The sequence below is a fragment of the Pleurodeles waltl genome, chromosome 7 (genome assembly GCF_031143425.1).
Source record: "Pleurodeles waltl isolate 20211129_DDA chromosome 7, aPleWal1.hap1.20221129, whole genome shotgun sequence".
In the NCBI taxonomy this organism is placed as follows: Eukaryota; Metazoa; Chordata; class Amphibia; order Caudata; family Salamandridae; genus Pleurodeles; species Pleurodeles waltl.
The window spans coordinates 78,242,231-78,264,658 of NC_090446.1; the positions used below are offsets into that span (position 1 = coordinate 78,242,231).

The 22,428-nt window shown below is 44.5% G+C and overlaps 1 protein-coding gene across 1 annotated transcript in view; it reads left to right on the forward strand.

Moving 5' to 3' along the window:
- Positions 1-14,355: 14,355 nt before the first annotated feature.
- LOC138246827 (alpha-2-macroglobulin-like protein 1) overlaps positions 14,356-22,428 on the forward strand; it is a 262,402-nt gene continuing 254,329 nt past the window's right edge. The window contains exons 1-2 of the mRNA XM_069201584.1: positions 14,356-14,669; positions 21,840-22,023. Coding sequence (XP_069057685.1) covers positions 14,599-14,669; positions 21,840-22,023 — 255 coding nt within the window. The 5' untranslated portion in view covers positions 14,356-14,598. The remainder of the gene's footprint in view (positions 14,670-21,839; positions 22,024-22,428) is intronic.

Sequence of the window (22,428 nt, forward strand, 5' to 3'; positions counted from 1 at the left end):
TACACATAAACTGATGGAGCTGCAGTCTGTTTGGTGTCTGATATTACCCTCCCAAAGTGATAATAGAGCAGTGATAGCACTACAGTGCAACAAGTAGTTGCATTGTCAGTTCACCACAAAAATGTGCAGTGCACGGATGAGCCTCCATTTCCTTTGGAAAGGTGGACAGTGGAACACATATAGTGGCTGTTGAGGCAGAAAGATTGGCATTTGGTTGACAGAAAAGCATTTGTTGCAGTTACATTGATAGGGGTTCTGGATGCCAAGAACTCTCTGGTAAGCTTCCTTTAAGGTACAGGAGATCTGAACGAATCTGATGAAGTCATATCCGGGTTTGAAAAAAGGTTTAAATGTAGCTTCAGCGGAGATCTGAAAGATATTCATTTTATATCTGTGCGCGGAAAGCCAGTAAGTACTTTTAGGACCTTTGAACAGTTCTTAGGCGCTTGGGGAATTCTTGTATTTGTGGGGCATCAGTAGAACAGCCTGAAAGACAAATTTTCAGAAAATTCAAGAACAGTTATTAGTAATAGGTGATGTCACATTAGAGGAGGCCATTAAAGGTACTAAAGCCATTGAGTAGTCACTTTTCTGGAAGAAAGAATGTAGTAGGCGTGTTCTGAAATAAACGTTAGTGAAAACGTTATTATAAGTGAGGAGCTTATAAAACATGAGTGAATCCAAAAACGGAAAGTAGAAAACAAATTTGCTTGCTGTCATGGCAGTGTTTTTCACCTTCCTCCATCTAAAAGTTGCAAACAATGAAAGACTGCCTCTTCTCCAGTTAATCTCTCCAATACTGTGCGCAGTACTTTGCCCCTCAGATTTCAGGATTTCCCTTTTAATGTTTGCACAAATACAGAGGGCTGTAGTGAAAAAGTAACCTTTTCACGCATAAGGCAGATCCATACGGCCATTAAGTTCTGTGTCTAGACCTGGGAGCACTAAACAAATACACGTTGATTGACAATAATCACATGCCTCACATAAAAATGACTTTGGGCCAGATTCACAAAAAAGTGGCACAGTGCGGTGATGCGCCAAATTTTGCAGCACTGCGTCACTTTAGAAATGCAGGGATGCACCCTATTTACTAAAATACAGCGCACCCCCTGCACGGTGCTAAATTTAGCTGCCAATGCAGGCACCTTGCACCATAATGCAAGGGTGTCTGCATAGAGCGTACTGATTGTTTATGTGCAGTAAGGTGTTCCTTCCTGCACATAAACAATCTAAAATTGTGATTTGGCACTTCTATGTGTGCTGCAAAATGCAGCACACAGAGAAGTAGCAAATCATCATTTTTGAATAATTGTTTATGTGCAGGAAGGGACACCTTCCTGCCCATAAACATTCATTTATGGTCTTTTGCTTTTTCCATGTGTGCTGTAAAATGCAGCACACATGGAAAAAGCAAAACTGAGGAAGAATAATAGTATTCCTCCTCGTTGTGCCATGCCAACGCTACCCCTGGGGTGGTGTTAGTTTTTGGCACTGCCACAGATTTATGCCTTCTTGTAAATCTGGGGATATGTCAAAAGCAATGAGTGCTGCAATTGAACGCCCACAGTAACACCCATTGCATGCCCCTCTGACGCAGAAAACTGCTTCCGAGGGCCCATATTTACAAGGTGTCGTTAAGCCACAAAAAGTGGCTTAGCTCCACCTTGTAAATTTGGTGCACTGCACAGCATCACAAAAAGTGATGCTCCGGTGGTGGTAGGGCCTTGTAAATCTGGCCCTTCATTTCTATGTTGACCGGGGCAACCGATTATACACAGGGCGGGGGAGGGAGTTTTAAAGGAGCAAAGGTGGGGAGGATGGGCACCGAAAGGGAGAGATAAAGTGAGCAGGTGTGAAAGTAAGGTGATGCCTACAGTATCAAAGAGTGGAGATTGGAGTATTTTGGGGATCTATCTTGAACCGTGTCAAAATGAAAGGGAAGGAAAGAGAGTTAAAAAGTGTGTCCCCCTAAATTGAGCCCAACTACTTTTCTCTTTCTCAAAATGCTCCAGATTGAAATCAATTGGGTCAAAGCACCTTAGGCATGTAAGGTTTACGAAGAACATTAATGGGAATGAGATAACAAAGGTACTTCTTTACTCAGAGCTGTTTAAGACAGTGCTTATAAATGCTGAAAAATAGATGCTAAAAGAATGGATCCAGTTTGTGCCAGAAACAGAAATTTCTCAACATGGCCAGCTGAATAAGCCCTTCCTGGGGTATCATGCTGGACTGGGGCCAATGCAAGTTAGACTGATTCATCAGGGCCAAAGAGAAAACGAAGACCTTAAAATAATAATACCCCGATATGGGATAGTAGGTACCGGGAGGTATATGAGTTATGGGAATAGCTATGTGGTGCTCTCCTCCTTTGGCCCTGAAGAAGAAGGATGGATGAGTGTTATAGATTAGCAAAACAATTGGTCGCACAGCAGGAGGGGTATTGACATGGAATATAAATGGGTTTGCGAAAATATCACATTTAGAAAGCTTTAAGGAGTTAATAAACCAACATGAGCTTGTTTGTTTGGGAGAAACGTTGTGTGATAAAACTCTTTCAATTGATGGGTTTGTACAGGTACACAAGCCGCTAAGAGGAGCCTGCAGGGGCACCCCTCCGGAAGCAATACCCCTCCGGAAGCAATAAGATTGTTCTCCACTACAATAGCAAGGAATGTATCACCTATTGAAGTGAAATGTAATTGGCTAATGGCCTGTAGAGTGCATCTCCATAGCCCAGATAGGAGTTATTATTTTATTTTATTTTTATCTCTTTTTTCTTTATTTTTTTGTCCTCAAACACCTCTGGCTCCCTATCAACTCCATACCCCTTAACCAAAACCTCTTGCACATGGAGCTGACTAATGCCAGGGAACTCAGATCTCTCTCACTTAAACCTTGACACAGGGTCTGCATCAGAGGTAGAGAGTGATCAAGCTCCTAATCATAGGACATAAACTCCAATCGTATATTACTCTCCTGTGACCCTCCCTTCCAGCAAACGTGACAATATTTTTACTTTCTTGTCCTTATTTGATTTATTCGCCTCTTTGTCCAATTTTGGTATAGCGACCATGGCATCAAGCCAGTCTTTATATGAAGGGGAAGACACAGATACCTGTTTCCGACAGATTTCCCTCCTAGCCAAAAGTATTTCATAAAACAGCACTGTCTTTACTGCTCTGCTGCTTACTTCCCCCTCCTCCAATATACCTAAAAATAACTAAAGGAAGAGACGGTGAAATGTGTTGCTTTACAATACTAGAGATCGTTTCACATACTTTTCCTCAAAAGCAATATACTGCTGGACATTCTAAGAACATATGAATGTCGGACGCACTAGGTAAGCCACATTTAGCACAATTAACTTCCTCTCCCCCTCTCATCTTAGTTTACCAGGGGAGAAAAAACCCTATGCAACGTGAAAAGGTGATTCCGCCTTAGAGATACTGGTTTAATTGCCTTAAATACCATTCGCATAGATGACCCCCACCATGCTTGTACATGGTCCGGAGGCATCTCTCCCCCCCAAAGGGAGACAGGCAACTTAAAGTCTCCATCCAGGGTATCCAAGATACCCCAATACCAACTTGAAACCTTTTTAATCTCCAATGACTCTTAATTAAATCATCCTCTAACTGATTTACAGACCCCAGACTAACTATTGCCCTTTGTGTCCAATTCCTTAGTTGAATGTACTTCAATCTTGAAAGATTCCTTCCTGTCTGCTCCGTGAGTTCTTCCCAAGACAATAGAAAACCATCCCTGACTAAGTCCCCCCAAAATTCAATCGCTGCCTTTTTAAGAGGCAAAACCAATACATCTGTTAAACACTCGGGGGTTTCCAGGGAGTCCCAAACCGGAGCCCATTGACTATAATAGTCTATTTTTGTCACTTGCCGCAACTTGAACCAAGCTTTAGTTGCATCCTGCAGTATTTTCAATCTTACTTTCTTGAAGAATTTTGGATCACTGAACTTATATATAAAGTATTTTGCTGCGCCTTTTTTAGTAGCTGCCATAGAGCTAAACATCTTTCCGATCGCTGAGTGATCCGGGGAGGAGAATAACATTCTAACATTCTTAAGATGAAGCGCCCATGCATAGTAATGAATGTCAGGAACAGTAATGCCCCCCTACTCTTTTCTTCTGTGCAATTTCTTCCATGCGATCCTGGGACCCTTTTGCGCCCAAATAAAGGAGTTTATTTTCTGTTGAAGGATGTCCAAAAGTTTTTTGTCCATTTGTAGTGGGATAGAATTGCAAAGGAAGTCCAACTTAGGCACGATTATCATTTTGACCAAATTGACCCTCCCAATGATTGTGAGGGGGAGGTGTAGCCAGCCTATCATTAGCTTACTACAGTCTGTTACAACATACCTCATGTTGACCGCCGGTATTCGTTCCAGATCCTGCACAATTGATATCCCTAAATACCTCATTGAATTAGTAGTACGCCAATTGTCAGCCTTCAAATTCCATACCATTGTCTCCGTTTTTTCAGGGTTAATGTGATAGCCGGAGATCTTTTCAAATTCCTCAGTGATATCCAATAAAGTGGGTAAGGCTGTAGATAAATTCGAGGTATAGACTAAAAGATCATCGGCAAACAGAGCAACTTTCTTCACCCACCCTTTACTACTAAAGGGGGAAATTCTAGAATCCTGTCTAATCCTTCTAGCCAAGGGCTCTATATACAAATCGAACAACAGGGGAGAGATGGGACAACCCTGTCTAGTGCCCCTAGTGACCCTGAAGGAGTCAGTTAGCTTCCCATTTACCAGGACCCGTGCCAATGCCGCCTGGTAGATTCGTTGGATTGCTTGGCAAAATTTAGTACCCAAATTGTTACGTTCATGGACTATATTCAAATAACTCCAGTTGACTCTGTCAAAAGCCTTCATCGCATCAAGAGCTATAATGGCCAGAGGTTCTTGGTATGTAGTAGCTAAATCAATAGCACCAATTAAATTAAATGTTTGTTCATACAAGAATCTATTCCGAATAAAATCTTTCTGGTCCGGATGGGTCAAATCACTCATCACCCCTCTTAACCTATTTGCCAATATCTTAGCATACTGCTTATAATCGCTACTTAACAATGATATTGGGCGATAGGACTCACATCTCAATGGGGTTTTCCTGGTTTTAAAATAAGAGAGATAGTTGCCTCATGCCAAGAAGCAGGCAGTGGGACTCCTTCCTCAAAAATCTCTGAGAACAATTGAAGAATTAACGGAACTATAGAGTCACCCAATGCCTTATAAAACTCAGCAGGAATACCATCCGGTCCTGACGCTTTCCCCCTCTTGCACTCTTTTAGAACTGCTCTTATTTCTCCCTCTGTAATTGGTCTGGTCAAGTAAGTCTGTTTGCTCTCAATAAGACGAGGAAGCATATCTATATCCAGCCATTCACCCACTTCCTCATCTCGCACCTCCTTCTCCTCAGTGTAAAGTACAGAAAAGAACTAATGGAAGGCCTCTTCTATAGCCTCCGAGGGCATAAGACTAACCCCCGACTAGCTGGCCACTAACTCCTTGATCCAATTCCTTGACTGCTCTCTCTTACTCTTCCAAGCTAGTAATCTTCCCATATTTTCTCCATATTCAAATTGGGCTTGTCTGCTTGCCTCCCATCGCTTTGCGACCCTTGCTTGTAATATAGATTCCATCTGCAGCATCAGCTGTCTCATCCTGTTGTTCAAATACTCCTTGTCCCCCCTCCACATACTGAGTATTACATAACAAAATGTCCTGCTCTATACCTTTCAGCTCCTCCCTGTAACGCTTGCTTCTACAGTATAGCTAGCAAAACTTATAATCCTTCCCCTCATCACCACCTTAAAGGTGTCCCAGACTACTATTTTAGAAGTAGACCCCTGAGTGATACTAAAAAAGTCCTCAGTCTCCTTACGAAGCTAACTAGATAGGAGTTATGAATGTATTCATGGACGGGAGAGGAAGAATATAGATCTGAATTAGGCAGATATAAGGACGATATGGACTCATTGTGCACAAATTATCACAAAGACATGCTCATCATCTTAGGAGATTTCAATTATAAGTTAGACCCAAGGAAGACAATACCTAGTTCAAAGAGATATTAACCTCATTTAATATAAACTTTGTAAATTTCCCGGCCTCTGTGTTGATGTCACATGACGCGACACTTCGGAAATATTTGGCCACTAAGGGCTTATTTTTTACCAATGGGCATTACAATCTAGATCGCTCCACCCACTGGACATTTAGGAATGGAACACAGGCCTGCCCTATTGACTATATATATACATATATAGATATATATATAAATATACGAACGTCTGTTTTTTAAAGTAATTTTAGGAGTTTCCAGGTTCTTCAAGGAGGGGGGAGTGACAATCATCCCTTAAAACTTGATAACAAGAAAGGAAAACAGTGAGAGGGAAAGAGTAATCCCTATACAGACGAATTACCCTTAATGGCTTACTACCAGAATTATTAGGGAATGCATGGAAAAATTAGCGCACATCTAGCTGGTCCAACAGATGGTCAATGCCACTGCAAGGGTATTAGATGGTATGAAGATATAATCAGCCAATCAATCAATCAATCAATCAAAGGCATTTGTATAGCGCACTGCTCACCCGGAGGGTCTCAAGGCGCTGGGGGTGGGGGGACGCTACTGCTCGAACAGCCAGGTCTTGAGTTGCTTCCTGAAGGCGAGATGGTCTTGCGTTGTCCGGAGGTGGATGGGGAGGGAGTTCCATGTCTTGGCTGCCAGGTAGGAGAAGGATCTTCCTCCGGCGGTGGCTCTGCGGATGCGGGGGACGGTGGCGAGAGCGAGGCTGGCGGAGCGGAGCTGGCGGGTGGGCTTGTGGAAGGTCAGGCGGCTGTTGAGGAACTTGGGGCCCAGGTCGTGGAGGGCCTTGTGTGCGTGGGTGAGGAGTCGGAACGTGATTCTTTTGTTGACGGGGAGCCAGTGCAGGTCTCTCAGGTGTCCGGAGATGTGGCTGTGTCGGGGGATGTCCAGGATGAGTCGTGCTGAGGCGTTCTGGATCCGTTGGAGTTTCTTCTGGAGTTTGGCGGCGGTGCCGGCGTAGAGGGCGTTCCCGTAGTCCAGCCGACTGGTGACGAGGGCCTGGGTGACCGTCTTCCTGGTCTCGGTGGGGATCCACCGGAAGATCTTTCGAAGCATGCGCAGGGTGTTGAAGCATGAAGACGAGACGGCGTTGGCTTGTCTGGTCATCGAGAGAGAGGAGTCCAGGATGAAGCCTAGGTTGCGAGCGTGGTCCGTTGGCTTGGGGGTGGCTCCCAGGGCGGGGGCCACCAGGAGTCGTCCCAGGCGGAGGGTGATGATCCCAGGATGAGGACCTCCGTCTTGTCTGAGTTCAGTTTCAGGCGGCTGTTCTCTATCCATTCGGCGACGTCTTTCATCCCTTCGTGTAGGCTGGCTCTGGCGGCGTCCGGGTCGCTGGTGAGGGAGAGGATCAGCTGGGTGTCGTCGGCGTAGGTGATGATCTTGAGGTTGTGTTGACGTGCAATGGTTGCGAGGGGGCTCATGTAGATGTTGAAGAGGGTGGGGCTGAGCGATGACCCTTGTGGAACGCCGCAGATGACTTCGGTGGCCGCTGACCGGAATGGGGGGAGGCGGACTCTCTGGGTTCTTCCGGCGAGGAATGAGGTGATCCACTCCAGGGCCTTCTCCTGGATGCCGGTGTTGTTCAGGCGCTGTACCAGGGTGCGGTGGCAGACAGTGTTGAACGCTGCGGAGAGGTCCAGGAGGATGAGGGCCGCAGTTTCCCCATTGTCCATTAGGGATCTGATGTCGTCTGTGGCTGCGATGAGGGCGGTCTCCGTGCTGTGGTTGGCTCGGAAGCCGGATTGCGAGTGGTCGAGGGATCCGTTGGTCTCGAGGAAGGCGGCTAGCTGTCTGTTGACGGTCTTCTCTATGACTTTGGCAGGAAACGGGAGGAGCGAGATGGGGCGGTAGTTCTTGAGGTCGGAGGGGTCTGCAGTTGGTTTCTTCAGCAGGGCACTGATCTCGGCGTGTTTCCAGCACTCCGGGAAGGTGGCGGTGTTGAAGGAGGCGTTGACGATGTCACGGAGGTGGGATGCGATGATGTGGTCGGCCGTGTTGAAGATGTGGTGTGGGCAGGGGTCCGTAGGGGATCTGGAGTGGATGGTGTTCATTGTGCATGTTGTGTCTTCGGTGCTGACTGGGGTCCAGGTGCGGAGGGTGGCGGTGGGGGGCATCGGTTCGGTGGTGGGGTTCGTGGTTGGTGGGCCGAAGCTGTTGTGAATGTTGGCGATCTTGTCGTGGAAGAAGGCTGCGAGGGAGTCGCAGAGGTCTTGCGAGGGAGTGATGTCATTGTTTCCGGCGTCGGGGTTGGAGAGCTCTTTGACGATGCTGAAGAGTTCCTTGCTGTTGTGGGTGTTGTTGTCCAGTCGTTCCTTGAAGGCTGTCTTCTTTGTGGCGCGGATCAGTTGGTGGTGTTTGCGGGTGGCGTGTTTGAGGGCCGTCATGTTGTCTGTGGTCTGGTTGGTGCGCCAGGTGTTCTCCAGGGAGCGGCAGTTCTTCTTGGAGGTGATGAGCTCGTCGGCGAACCAGGAGGCTTTCTTGCTGCTGCGTCTGGTGGGGGGGTTCTTCTTCAGTGGTGCGAGGGCGTCTGCGCAGTTGGCGATCCACTGTGTGAGGTTGTTGGCGGCTTCATTGGGGTCCGTTGAGCTGGTGGGGGGGTTCTGGCTGAGAAAGGTGGTGAGCTGGTCGCCGGTGATCTTGTTCCAGCTCCTGCGGGGGGCTTGTTGAGGGTCGTGGTGGGTCGTCGTTTTACTGAAGCTGAAGTGGACGCAGCTGTGGTCAGTCCACTGGAGATTGGTGGAGTGGCTGAAGGTGACGTATTTGCTGGATGAGAAGACTGGGTCAAGCGTGTGGCCGGCGTGGTGGGTGGGGGTGGTTACCAGTTGCTTGAGTCCGAGGTTGGCCAGGTTGTCCAGTAGAGCAGTGGTGTTGCAGTCCTTGTCGTCCTCCAGGTGGAAGTTGAGGTCCCCCAGGAGGATGTAGTCGGTGGAATTGATGGCGTGGGGGCTGACGAAGTCTGTGATGTCTTCGCTGAACTGTGTGCGTGGTCCCGGTGGTCTGTAGATGAGGGTGCCACTGAGCGTGGTCTTGGGGTCGAACAGGTGTTTCATTGTTCTAAAAGTCAAGAGGAGAGGGTTTAAAGACCCAGGCGACCCAGTGGAAAGATAATGACTGGTTTAATGGAGAAAGCAGGAAATTAAAGGCTCAGATCAGGAAAGCTGAGAAAAGTCTCATGTTAGAGTATGATAAGGAGCTATCTAACAGCCTTATGAATACCAGGAATGTATATAAAAAGCTGATCAGAGATCAGAAAATGGCACATAAGGGGAGGTGCTGGGAATATCTGACGGAGGCAACTGAATTAAAAGATACAAAAAAGTTCTTGAAGTTAGTACAGGAGGGCCCAGGAAAGACACCGGGGACAATGAATTGTGTGGTGGAAGAAGATACATGCGTGGAATATCGAAAGCAAATATATGCTGAAAGATCAGAGCCTGAGTGTGTGAGCGCATCCCCATGGTTGGGGGCGGATGAGGATACCATGTCGCAGTTTGCGTTCAGTAATATCAAGAGCATAATCATGAATCTGATTTTAACCACAGCTGCAGGACCAGATAATTTGCCGGCCATAATAACACAAACTAGGAAAAATGGGGAAAGAGAAAAATGAAAAAGCGTCACAAAGGTAGAAATCAGAAAGCTGCAAGAATAAGCTGAAGGGGTGAGGGTTTTGCTCCTGTGGGATTTTCCACATCATTATCTGCTTGATACATTTGCCACATAATCCATCATCTACAGCATAATCTCCAGAGTCGGTTTAAAAATAATTGTTTCTAGTGCAAACAGTCCAAAAGTTACTTAGAATGCGGCTCCACTTCTGGTTGCGAAATACAGGACCATTTGCAAAGGTTGACTGGTCACCTTTATGTTTCTTATTGATGTATTTGGGTATTAAACTGTTAATAATGAAGTGAAATCTTTGCCCAAACTGTGTTTAGAAGTGTAAAAATGACAACATTTTAAAGCAATACTATCACAAAATGCGCTGCATTGAACCGCATATTTAGGTTTTTTTGCTGCATAATTTAGTCAACCCTGCCGCATAATTCCAGCAGCCCTTGGTGTATATATAAAAAAGAAGGTCACCCCAAAATTAATTACATATCAAACTAAAGAACTTGGGCTATGCTTGTGAGTTCTTCATTGTTGTGACATTGACGCTAGTCTGCTGTATTAAAATAAATTTTAACAGAAAGGAGGTCCCAGACTCTTGTTTATGACACATTGTTTTAAAATGGATGTTTAATTGTTGAAAGCCTGTGTGTGCAGGGGTCTTCGATGATACGAAGTTGCAGTCATTGTTGCTGTATTGACTGAAAGAAAGGACCTCCAGAGGGCTATGATGGTCACATCCAGATTTTGGGCGCTCACCTACACGTCCATAGGCAGCTGTACTTTGACCTCTCTACTTGCCGCATCACAATGACACTCCTTGGCCTGATGGTGACGCTGTGATGCTATCCAGTAATTAGCTCTAGTAGTTTCTGTCCTTGAGTCAATGTCTGCCCTCAGAGGTGTGGTACCAGAATACCATTGTCAGAATATTGTCTGAGAAAAACATTGTGGCTTAAATATCATTCACCAAGGTATTGCTCCATTATAGTTAACATCACACACTCTACATTGAATGTGATGATATTTTTGTGAACTATATTTAGGACACAATATTAATATCTAAAGATATTTCCGTATCCAATACTGTAACATACAATCAGGGCGGCACACAAAGGAGTAGCCAGAAAATTAAAATAACCCCCACTTTGAACCAAACATCTTATGGCACCAAGCAAGTGAAGCAAGTCACTGCGACACCGGAAGATCTTGCCTGCCTCTTCCATCCAAGAATCTATACATTCATCCTTTCATCCTTCAGTCCACCTGCTGATATCTACCACTTCACCTTTACATTCTGTCATCCATTGAATCTTTTATTCATCATTCAATCTGTCACCATTCCGTCTGTCCATCTTCATGCCCATCCATATCCAAACCTATCCATCCATCTTCAAACCCATCCATCCATCCTTTCATTCAGTCATCCATTCTTTCACTCAGTCAGCCATCCTTTCACTTTTTCATCCCCCTTTCATCCATCCATCCATACGTACCTCCATCCTTTCAATCATCCATCCTTTTGCTCATCCATCCACCGTGTCACTCCATTCATCCACCCTTTCACTCCATTCAACCATACATTCAGCCACCCTCCCTTTCACACATCCATCCATCCATTCTTTCACACAGCCATCCTTCCTGTCACTCATCCATCCACCCTTCGACCCATCCATCCATCCATTTACCCTTTCACTCATCCATCCATCTTTTCATTCACTAATCCATCCACCCTTTCACTCTTTTATCCGTCCACTTTTTCACTCATTCATCCATTGACCCTTTTATCGAGCCATTCACCTGCCTTCACTTTCACTCATCCATCCATCCCCCATCCATCGCGCTCCTCTGTTTCCCGGTCCCTGCATCAAAGACTCCCTGTGCAATGCCTGTGCTGCTCTCATGCTATTTCCTAGCATGAGAGCAGCGCAGGGATTGACCTGAGCGGGCTCGTTTAGACTTGCTCAGGTACAAGCAGTCTGTGCTGTTTCCCTAACCAGCTCCTGGGTTCGAGAAACATAACAGCGCAGGTCTGTGTGGCCGGCCTAGTATGGATGGCCAAAAAGACATGCGTAATTAAGGCACACTCCACCCTCCCATGGCCCGCCCCACTCCTCCCAGCACAGGCGGGCTCAGCCACGAGCAGAAAAATAAAACGATAGTGAAATATTGTTTTATTTTTCATTTGCTGGCTCTGAGCCATTGCCAGCAGGGCGACCCTCCTCCGCCATTGCAAGGAGCCGCCTCTGCATCCCTGCAAGTACACCATGTGCCATCCATCACCCTGGCCATAGGTCACCTTTGGCTTTAAGGAATATGGTAATTTATTATTTTTACATCAAAATGTAGAACCTCGTAGAGCAAAATGAGAGAATTTGACCCAGTAAAATAATCATTGCAAGCAAAGATACTGCGGTGGTGGTGGACGAGAGACAAGACAGCGACTGAGAGTCCCTTCGCAGGCAATGGGTATGGAGACAAAAGTTGCAGAACATTTCTAAATAAAATAAATGGGCACACGTAATAAGAACTACCTGATACAGGGCAACAATATAAAAGTCAGGTCAACATTTTAAGGGTCGTATTGACAACAATTTCATATCACAGTCCGCTGCTTCCCTGGACCCCCAAGCAACCACAAAGATATCTCTGCCCTCCTTCCACAGGCCCCTCCATTAAGTAATTCCCTTGGATTTGTAGTTTCCCAACAACCTTTCCTTAAAGCTTTGCAAAAATGTCATAAAGTGTATTTTGCTAATGGATACTTCTTCCTGCAGATGTATAATCTCCATATCTTCCTCAGGTATCAGACTGGATTCAGGAAAACTTCTAAAAGCATTAGATCCCATCTGATCCCAGTTAGCGCCATTGCAGCTCCAGCCGCTGCTGTTTGGCTTCATCACAAATTACATACTGGTTCCATAAAGCCACCAACTGTGATGTCAATGGCTGATTTCCACAAGCAGGGTCCAGAGTATTTGCCTTAATATTAAACATTTTTTTTCCACAGGATTTTTCTAGTTTTTTTTTATTCTTTACAAAAGTGATCTTGAATGGAGAGGTGCATATCTCCGCCTGAAACCTCTGGGTATGCGTCCTGCTTAATATTCAAGAGGCTGATGCCGATGCTTGGCCCTTATTGCACCTGCAGGTGGGTTTTGAAGGTTGGCTACATTCCTCCTCTTTAGACTAGGGTGTTCCACTGCACACTAAGGCCTTTCAGGAGAGGGAGGCTATATTTTTTTTGGGCCCAAATATATGAGGGGAAGGTCTTGATTTTCTTTGTCACAGCATCGGAGGTCCTCAAACCTTAATATAGATGCACCATTTGAAGGTTATTGACCTCCAATTCTGAAGAAATTGTTCACTCTCATCAAAGATGAGGTTACCCTGAAGTACACAATACCACCACAAAGTCAAAATTGCTACACTCGCACCAAGTGCCAAGACCACCTCTCATCTTACAGCTCTGAGGCAAACTAGACTTTCAAGAGTAGCTTGGCCTTTCACCCCGAACCACTAGCATGAGCCTCCTCTTCCTCAGGAAGCAACCAGCAGTGACAGAGAAGGCACTTCAAAGGAAGGAAGAAGCCCACACCCTGCAGGTATCAACAAAGGTCACGAAGATCAACATCCCTCCATGACAACATTTCAGGAGGCTCACTCCACTCTAGTGAGACGGTAAGATCTTTTTTCACCATCATCATGGGAGCCAGCTAACCACAAATGCATGTGTCCACTTAGAGCTGAAGAAGGACCATTATAATCAGTCCCCACATTTGCTCCAATCCAGGCCACCACTCCTCCAACCGGCATTACAACATCACCATCAGTAGGTTGAGATGTTGTTCCTTTTGCGACCAAGATTCTCCCATAGCACGAGGCCATGACACTACTCCAACTACCACCACCGCTTTCTATAGAACTTTTATGATCTAAAGACCTTCCCATCCCTGTAGTATTTCAAGATGTTAACTTCACTCCATGTCCATGTAGCTGTCCAAAACAAAAAATGTTGAGCTGGATCTTCAGGCTCTCTAATTTGATATTCCCAGCCTGCACGAACACAAGGAATACCACAGTAGGGCACCCGCACCACCGGTAAAGGACACCACCACACTATCACAGTTTTTGGAGGTTGTTCTAGAATGCGGTGGAGAAACCACAGGTGGGGCTACTGACAGCAGATGCTGGCCTGACATCAACACTTCCACCAGAAATGGATGGATGCCTTTTACCACAGAACCCTCAGTTGAGTCGCCTGCTCTTGTGGTTGTGCTGAAGGTACAAAGTTGGGGTCCAGGTGAGTGAGTTGCCTCCTGGCGACAGGTTTTAGGGGCCGGAAGGATCCCATGAGATGTCTGCCTGCTCTAGGTATCTCAGTGGAATTTCCCCTGGTCTTGTGCATCCGAGCTGAGACTGCAACAACTGAACTAGGTCCCCCCCAGGCCAGGAATGATGCTCTAGTTCAACCAGGAATGCTTTTGTGACTATTTATAGGTTTCAAAGCCAGAGGATAGTCAAAAACCTTTACTGATGGCATTTGGGCACGGCCAGAGGTGTGGCGGCAGGAGAACATGAAAGAGCCCTGTTCGTGACCGGTGTCTGGTATAAATTGGGGTGTTATGCAGGTGCTTTCACATAATTCAGAACTGGATGACACAAAGAGCTCGAGAGAGCGAAGGGCGACAGAAAGAGCGGAAGAATGAACACATAAAGATATAAAAAACGAAAAAGAGAGTGGAAAGGAGTAGGAAAGGGGGGAGAAAGAGCGAGGAGAAAGAAAAGGAAGACGGGGGGACTCTCTCAGACCTGGTCCCCGCGGTGCAGAAGAGGGGGCCCTCTGGAAGATTTGGCGATATGTCCGGGATGGTGCCCCTGGGGTTCCTCCTCCTGCTCTGCTTGACATCAGTCCTGTCTCTTGACGGCACGTAAGTGAACCCCTATTTTATTGTTCCCCACCCCCGGTGTGCCACCCGGTTCCCGTCGCCGGGACTCCCTGTGCATCCAGTCCGGGGCCCGGGTCCTCTGTGGCCCCGTCCTGCACTTGTGATGTGTCTCGAAAGAAGGGGTGTGTGCAGATGGGGGTCAATAGTTTGTCCAAAAGTAAACATTGCGAATCAGTGCTACCTTTCAAGCCCTTTGCTGTGCTCTTTTCCGTCGCGGTCACCCCACTGCATCCCCTTGCGGCCTAGCAGTGGAGAGCGCCTAGAAGAGGAGACTATCCTCTGTTTACCGGGGTATGACCCACGGTGGTGCGGTGAGCTGCGTTATTCAGTCCTGGGTTACTGTGATCTTATGCTGTGTTATGCAGTGGGGTGTTATGCAGTGTCATACTGGGGTAATCTGTGAGGTGCAGACGTGCTGTACTATGTTGTGAGATGTTTTCCTCGGACAAAATCTATGCTCAGTATCTTGTGGTGAGATATTTGTGCTGAATAATGTTACCACACGAAGCGCTCTATTGCGCTATACAACGCCAGACTCGGATATGCAATTCTATGTTGTACTGTGTTGTGTTGTCATGCAGTCCGATTGTGTGAGGTGTACTGCGATGTCCTATGTTGTGTTATTGTAAGTTATTTCTAGTTGTGCTGTGGTATGTTACTGTGAATTATTTGGGTTACACCGGGTTATGTCAAGTTATGTTATTGGAAGTTTTTCTAAGTTGTGCTTTGTCATGTTGCTCTAAGTTGCACCCTCTTGTTCTACGCTATTTATGCTTTGGGGCCGCATTTATCAGAAAGGAAGTCTACTCTGTTGTCCCCGCACCTCAAAATAAAACTATAGGCCAACACTTAACAGTTCCCAATGATTAAGAGCGACTATTAAAAAAAAAAAAAAAAAAAAAAAAACTTACATTGGGAATATAGCTGTTTTAGGTCATGCAACGAAAAACGTTCATTGCAAGACTTGAAGGTGTAGCTATTGAAAACAGGGCAACCTATGTTGACGGGCCGCCCGTCTGTGCTTAACTCCTGTGCTGGACACTACTGGGTCGACACAGTCAAATGGAATGTGGACGCAAGTGATGGGGAAACCTCGCTTCAACGGTACCGACTCCGCATGGAGACGGCTCATCTTCTCCATCAAATGTAGATAATAATAACTGCATCTTTCCCTGTGCAGCACATAGGATGACCCTTCCTTTGGTTCACTGCCACCAGCTGACACCCAGCTTCAAATATTTTTCTAATTTCACATTTCCCCTGAATATCTCTGGTGATGGAATATTTAACAATACACGTGTCCTATCTGAATATTTTTTAAGGTCATACGACAGTGCATTTGGACAGGGGATTTCAACACCCATGTCTCAGATCCAAACCCTAATCATGGAATTACTTCCCAGAATGGATTCTGAATTGAATATTGCTGACACCCTTTCCAAACTGAGTGAACCTCATGACATAGGTGCAATTACTGGATTTTAGTGGTAAAACAATTATAGGCACCTTATCAATAGAATGACGCAATAATCCTGTAAAGTACTTTCAATCTAGATTACTTGATTGATTACACGTTTGTATTGATCGAGTTGTAAAATATTTTTATATTTGTTATGGAAAAATGGGATAAGAAAGTTCACTCTTGACACGTTTTTCAATGACACGCTTCTTTTTTAAATCCAAATTTAGTAACTATTCAAAAATAAATCAGGATTATTTTTAACTAACTAAAAATTGCAATTAGTTTCAGTAAACTATTATTATTAGGACAATTTGTCCAATATTGTGGGGGACATAGTTAAAGATCACGGTAAGCGGCTATGGAAGAGTTTTGCCTGTATCAGTATTACTGGTAAAAGTACAACCTTCCCTGGTTTAGTCCAGATGTAAGAAACAGATGAAATAAACTCAGGACATTTGTAAGGATGGACAAGAGGGAGGGGTCCTATATAGAAAACATCTGGTTAGAAGCAACAAAGATAGATAAAAGGCTTTAAGTAATTTAATCAAATATTAAAGGAATTGGTATTGTAGAATTAGAATTTAAAACTGCAAGTGTTGGATAATAAGTGTTAAAATGGTTGTGTTGCAGAGTGATAACAACACACAAACAACATTAAAGTTTTTACAGAAAGCAGCAAGAAATGTTGCAGTTTCGAGCATATTTTTACACAGCGCCACTTAGATCAGCCATTCCTGTGAAAAATTATTGATATTGCGGTAGATATGCAAAGATTTTAATGTACTGAGACTAGATGGCTGCTACAGTAAATTTTGGAAGTCTGAACATATAGCTGGACAACTTTATTGCTTCCTCTCTTCAAGAGTAGTGATAAAAAATTTGTGATGTAAAATCCTGAAATCTGAAAGGCAGCTCTACCAACACCAGTGTTCAAGTAGCACTGGTAATGCCAGTAGATCTGGCTTTAATGAGCTTTTACATGTGCACAAAATTATTCAGGCTTGCATTCGCATGTGTTAGTCAAAGAAAGGCAGAGCTTTTGTCTTTAGTGGGAACGGTGGTGGTAGTGGTGATTGTGTAAGTGGTGGTGGTGGAGATAAAGGTGTTGGCAATGTGGGGGATGAAATGGTGGCGATAATGAAGGATGTAGTGGTAATGTTAATAATGGTAATGTGGTGGTGGTAATGGTGTTGATAATGGTTAAGATAGTAATGGTGGTGATGGTGATAATGTGCCCATGGTAATGTGGGTGGTCATGGTAAGTAGAGATCGTGGTGGTAAAAGTGTGAATGCTGGGAGTGGTAAAAATGGTGGTTATAGTGATAATGTTGGTGGTGGTTGTGATGGTGGCCATAGTGGTGTTGGTAATTGTGGTGGTGGTAATCTCTAGTAAAGTAAGTTAATACATCAAAGTCTATGCTGTAGGAGAGAGGAGGAAGGAGCTATCAAACACTCGGCCCATGTGGCTGGTGCCGAAGGGATGGTGGGGCCAGAAGAGGAGCGAGCAGAGCAGGGAAGAAAAGGGAGTGTAGTCGTGCCACTCCAGGATGGCAAGGGTAAAGGAGGAGAGTAGTTTCAGGGATGTGGATGGCAAAGGGAGAGGACGAGCTGGCCAGAGTGTGGATAGGGAAGTGGTGTTTGGCGATGGGTTTGCCTGAGTCCAAGTGTTCTGTGAAAAATGAGGATGCAAGACATTTATTTATATGATAGATAGGCACTATCAGGTATTAGAACTATAGCTAGTAAAAAACAAAAAACACTCATACAAATTCTTTAGTATTCCAGCATAAATATAAGTGCACAACTGCAGTTATGTCAGCTAATTGGATCCTTTTTCAATTCCCCATTCTGTCAATTTGCTCAGATATTGGCCCACGGTCATTATCAACTGCATGCAGGAGACTCAAAAGAACTACTTTCTGTATTGTGCAGTTTTACAAGTTACTTTACATTGCAAGAGCCATATTTTAACATTTCATAAACACTAACATTAGGAATCACTGGAAGGTAGGAGGTCCATAACAAGCAAGAATTGTGGGAGGGGATCCTCATGGGTAAGGATCAGTCCTGAGACTCAAGGCTTGATTACGACCTTGGTCGGAGGAGATTCCTCCGTCCCAAATGTGATGGATATCCTGTTCGCCATGCTACAAGTTCCATAGGATATAATGGAACTTGTAATATGGCGGGCAGGATATCTGTCACATTTGGGCAGAGTTAATTGGTTATTTCACTTGCTGATGCACTATATCCGTCTAATACCAAATTGGTGGGCCACCATCATGAGTCCAGTAGTCCACTTGTCAAGGTATATCAAGTGAAATCTACTTCGTTGTTGGCTTAGGATACGCTGCTATAGTTGCAGACTATTGGTAGCCAGGGAGGAAGCATCTCCCGGGAAAACAATGATAGGATTTAGGTTTAGGAAAAATCTTCTCTTCCATTACCTTACCTCCAAATGGGATTACTTTTTGGCTGGGTTTATTGTCTTCAGCCCACCCTACCCTTCCATTAATCAATCACTCATTCTCCTCTGCATACAGCACAGACTAGATATTACCTGAAGTTTTATCCATATCAAAAGTCAGATAGAGAGTATATTTATGCCTTTGTTGCAAATATATTAAAGAGTTAAATTTTAACTCAGAATTTGACCATCATAGTGTGGAGTGGGACTTAGTACCCTGCAGGGGGACCTGTGTCTGGACGTCATTTGATCTCATTGACCAATGATCACTCCCTGAAGGAAGGAAAGAAAGGAACTAGCTCAATAAAAAGGGGGAAATTCTGTTTTACTGATGGAATACAGCTAGGGCTGTGTAGGTTGAAGGTAGTCACTCATCAATGGAAGACCAAGTTCAAAAGAGGTGCAGTTGCTCTATACAATAAAAATGTAGGCCCTGGTTCCAAGATTGTCAGAGGAGTTGGTTCTACTTATCGCACCTGACAAAATCTGACACTCTAGAATTTCTCATTTATCAAGTGCAATAAACAGCACCTAATCTGAGTTTTTGGAGAATAACATGCATATTTTGGTGTTTAACACATTAAAATCCACACAGTACTGTTTCCATTGTTAAATTCTAGCAGGATGAGGTATTTAATGCACCAGGCAATTACCGGTGAAGGTGAATGCCACCAACCTCAGAATCCTCACCCAGTCTTATTCAGGGCCATAAGTTTATGAGTCGCTTGCTTCTTGTGGTTATTCACTCCTTCCCATGTATGCTTTTTCCTTGACTATGGTTAGGGTTCAGTTGCCGTAAAAAAGACGAATTTCTTCATCTATTTGTGTAATGTTTACCTATCAATATTATCGTTCCCATATGAAAGATGAAGATCTGCTGGGTAAACATTGCCTCCAGGGGTTGGGATTATGTTGATTTGATTGCACTGCCACCACAAATTCCATCTAAGGAAGCGCTTTCCCTCTCCATGCAAGCACACCTTGGAACACGCTTCAATACTGAATAATGACCATCTTAAGTCACCTTGAGGTCAGTGTAGAAAAAAACCTGAATGCTTCCAATATCATATAACAAGGAGGAAATCTACACACAGAACCAAATCTATAAAGTCCTATTCCCAAATCTTAAAAAAGAGAAAAATGCTTCTCTTTTTGAAGAAAGTTCCCACCTGCAACATTTCTGTGTGGCATGCTTCATCATAGAGTCCTCGGCCTGTAGGTTTAAAATCAGGGGAAGTGGGCTCAACACCACTTTTGGAGGAATCACATTGACGATTTTTTTTGGCACGGGATCCTTTCAAAAATGAAAATACCCTCTCTACTTTAGTTTCCCTTTTTAATCCCTAGGGTTACCCTAGGCAAGTCAAAACCAAAGAGGCGGTAATGAGCGTCGTTTATTAACTTCCACGTCTGATTGGTCGGCGTGTTGTGTGGATAAGGTTTGGGCACTTGCCCATTCTTGAAGTTATTGCGTCTGGTAAGGCTTGTCTTGTAGCTAGAGACGCTGCAGAAAAAGAAACCATAAATAGATTGAGCCCAAGACACAAAAGTTAAACTTAGACCAAAAGTTCTATGTTTACACCACAAGTCTAGGTTTAGACTTTTGGTCTAAACTGACAGCAAAAGTCTAACTTTACTACGAGTAAAGCTAGACTTTTGGTCTAAGTTTAAACTTTTGGTCTAAACTTACACCAAACCTCTGAACGTAGACCAAAAGACTAACTTTACTGTGAGTAAATTTAGAATTTAGGTGTAAACTTAGACTTTTGGTGTACACTTAGACTTTTGGTCTAAGTTTACCTTTGTGAATTGGGCCCATTGTGTTCCCATGCTCAGGTCTTTATCTATCTCGCACTTACTGCATTGATCAGTTTTTAACTCGTTACACACTTTGCACTGACACTATGAGACTGCGAGGAAACAAGTGTTTGAATGTAGGTTGCTCTTTCTAAAGCATTTAAGTACACTTTAAGTACACAATTATTTGTTCATTGCTGGTGTTGGATTTGATGTTTGTATTTCTTAAACTAAGCAAAACTATAAATAAATGCTATTATGCATGTATGTTTTGCACTGCAACTTAATGCACTCTAGGCTGTTGTTGAATTCCTACCACACTTATACACTTAGTTGCAGTATGAAGTACATCATAAGTATTATTATTCTGTGGTCTTTTATGCTCCTCTGTTAGCTTCAGTGTGCTATGATACCACATCATTGTATGATCCTTATCTCTAAACACTGCCCAGGAACAGTAGGTGTGCTACACTTTGGGTACTGGTACTCGCTGCCGATGACGTACTGTTTGTTATGGATGCTGAGCAGTGCAATGAGTCTGATATCATGGATGGGCTTTGGATGGTTTCATGTCTCAACTACACCTCAGTGCTTGGCAAAACCTTTAAGGGGTGAGTGGGTGAGTTTATATCACAGGGATGTTGTACCTCGGACAGGGGGACCACGCCTGCAGCCCGGAGTCTGAGAGGAATCAGATCAGATGTATGCAAGAGGCGTCTAGAAGTCCACTGAAGAAGACTCTAGGAGCAGTGTAAACATGGCCATTTTTAATCTCTAGAAAGGCCATGATGGATGTGTCTTGTGTTTCTCCCTTCCACGCCTTCTGCTCTTCCTCCATCTTTTATGCTTCTCATTCACGTACTTTGTCTAGACCACTTTCCTTTACTCCTTCCTTCCCGCCCTCCCTCCACCTACCTTCACACCCCTTCTACTTCATATTCCCTTACTCTATACTTACTCTCTGCCTCTGTCCCTTCTATTCGTCTCTATTACTCTTCATCTCTCTCACGCTCTTCTCCATCTTTTTTCTATACCTCTTTGACTCCTCCTCTATCATTTGTACCTTCTTCCTGAGTTCTTTTTCTCCATCTGTCACCTTCCTGCTTCCTGTCCATGCTTTCTTACTCTCTTCCCTCACTGTTCTTTTACTTTCCCTCTTTCGTTTCTGTTTATTGTCACTGTCTCTATTTCTCATTTGTTTGTCTTTGTTAACTTCTGCATTTATGGTACCCGACCATTTCTTGATGTTCTCTCAGTCCCCTCTATAAACACCTCCCATTCCTCCCATGTGTCTTACAATCCTCAATGTTTTCTCTTCACCGTGTCTGTGTGCACACTGCTACATGTAATCCAATCAAAGCCTATCAATTTTAATGCAGTGGTAAATCACCTAAAAGTCATCCACGACCTACTTCTCTCCCCACAGGACCTACCTGGCGGTCATCCCTGCAACCCTCAACTACCCTTCTTCGCAGGCGGTGTGCGTGCAGTTCACTGGTGTCCTGTGGCCCATCAAGCTGACCGTCCATCTAAAGACACAGCGGAGAACCCAGGAACTCCACAACTCTGAAGTCAAACCTGGTCAGTTGTTAAGGTGCACCTGGTTTAAGGTGAGTCATGGACAGCGGGCTTAAAGTTGGAAAAGTCAATTATTTGGGAAACTTGATGCTAGAGAACCATTTCAAACCATGGCCACTTTTCTTGCGCCCCCTTACCAGCACCTAACAACACAATAGTTGCACTGTATTTTTTATACCGCGCAAAATGGTGATCATTAGCACAATAGCATCAACATTTTTTACTCTATTGTGGCGCTTTGCTACACTACCATCAATAATGTTGACGCCAGTGCAGCAATATGCAGGGATGCCCATTGAATATAATGGGCGTGCCATTTTAATGCCTGCTCTGAGCAGGTGTTAAAAATGACGCCAAAAGTGGCACAGTGAAACCTTTTAAATTTCACTGCCCCATTTTTGCGGGCCTTTTAGTTACGGAATGCCCCCTTGCATACA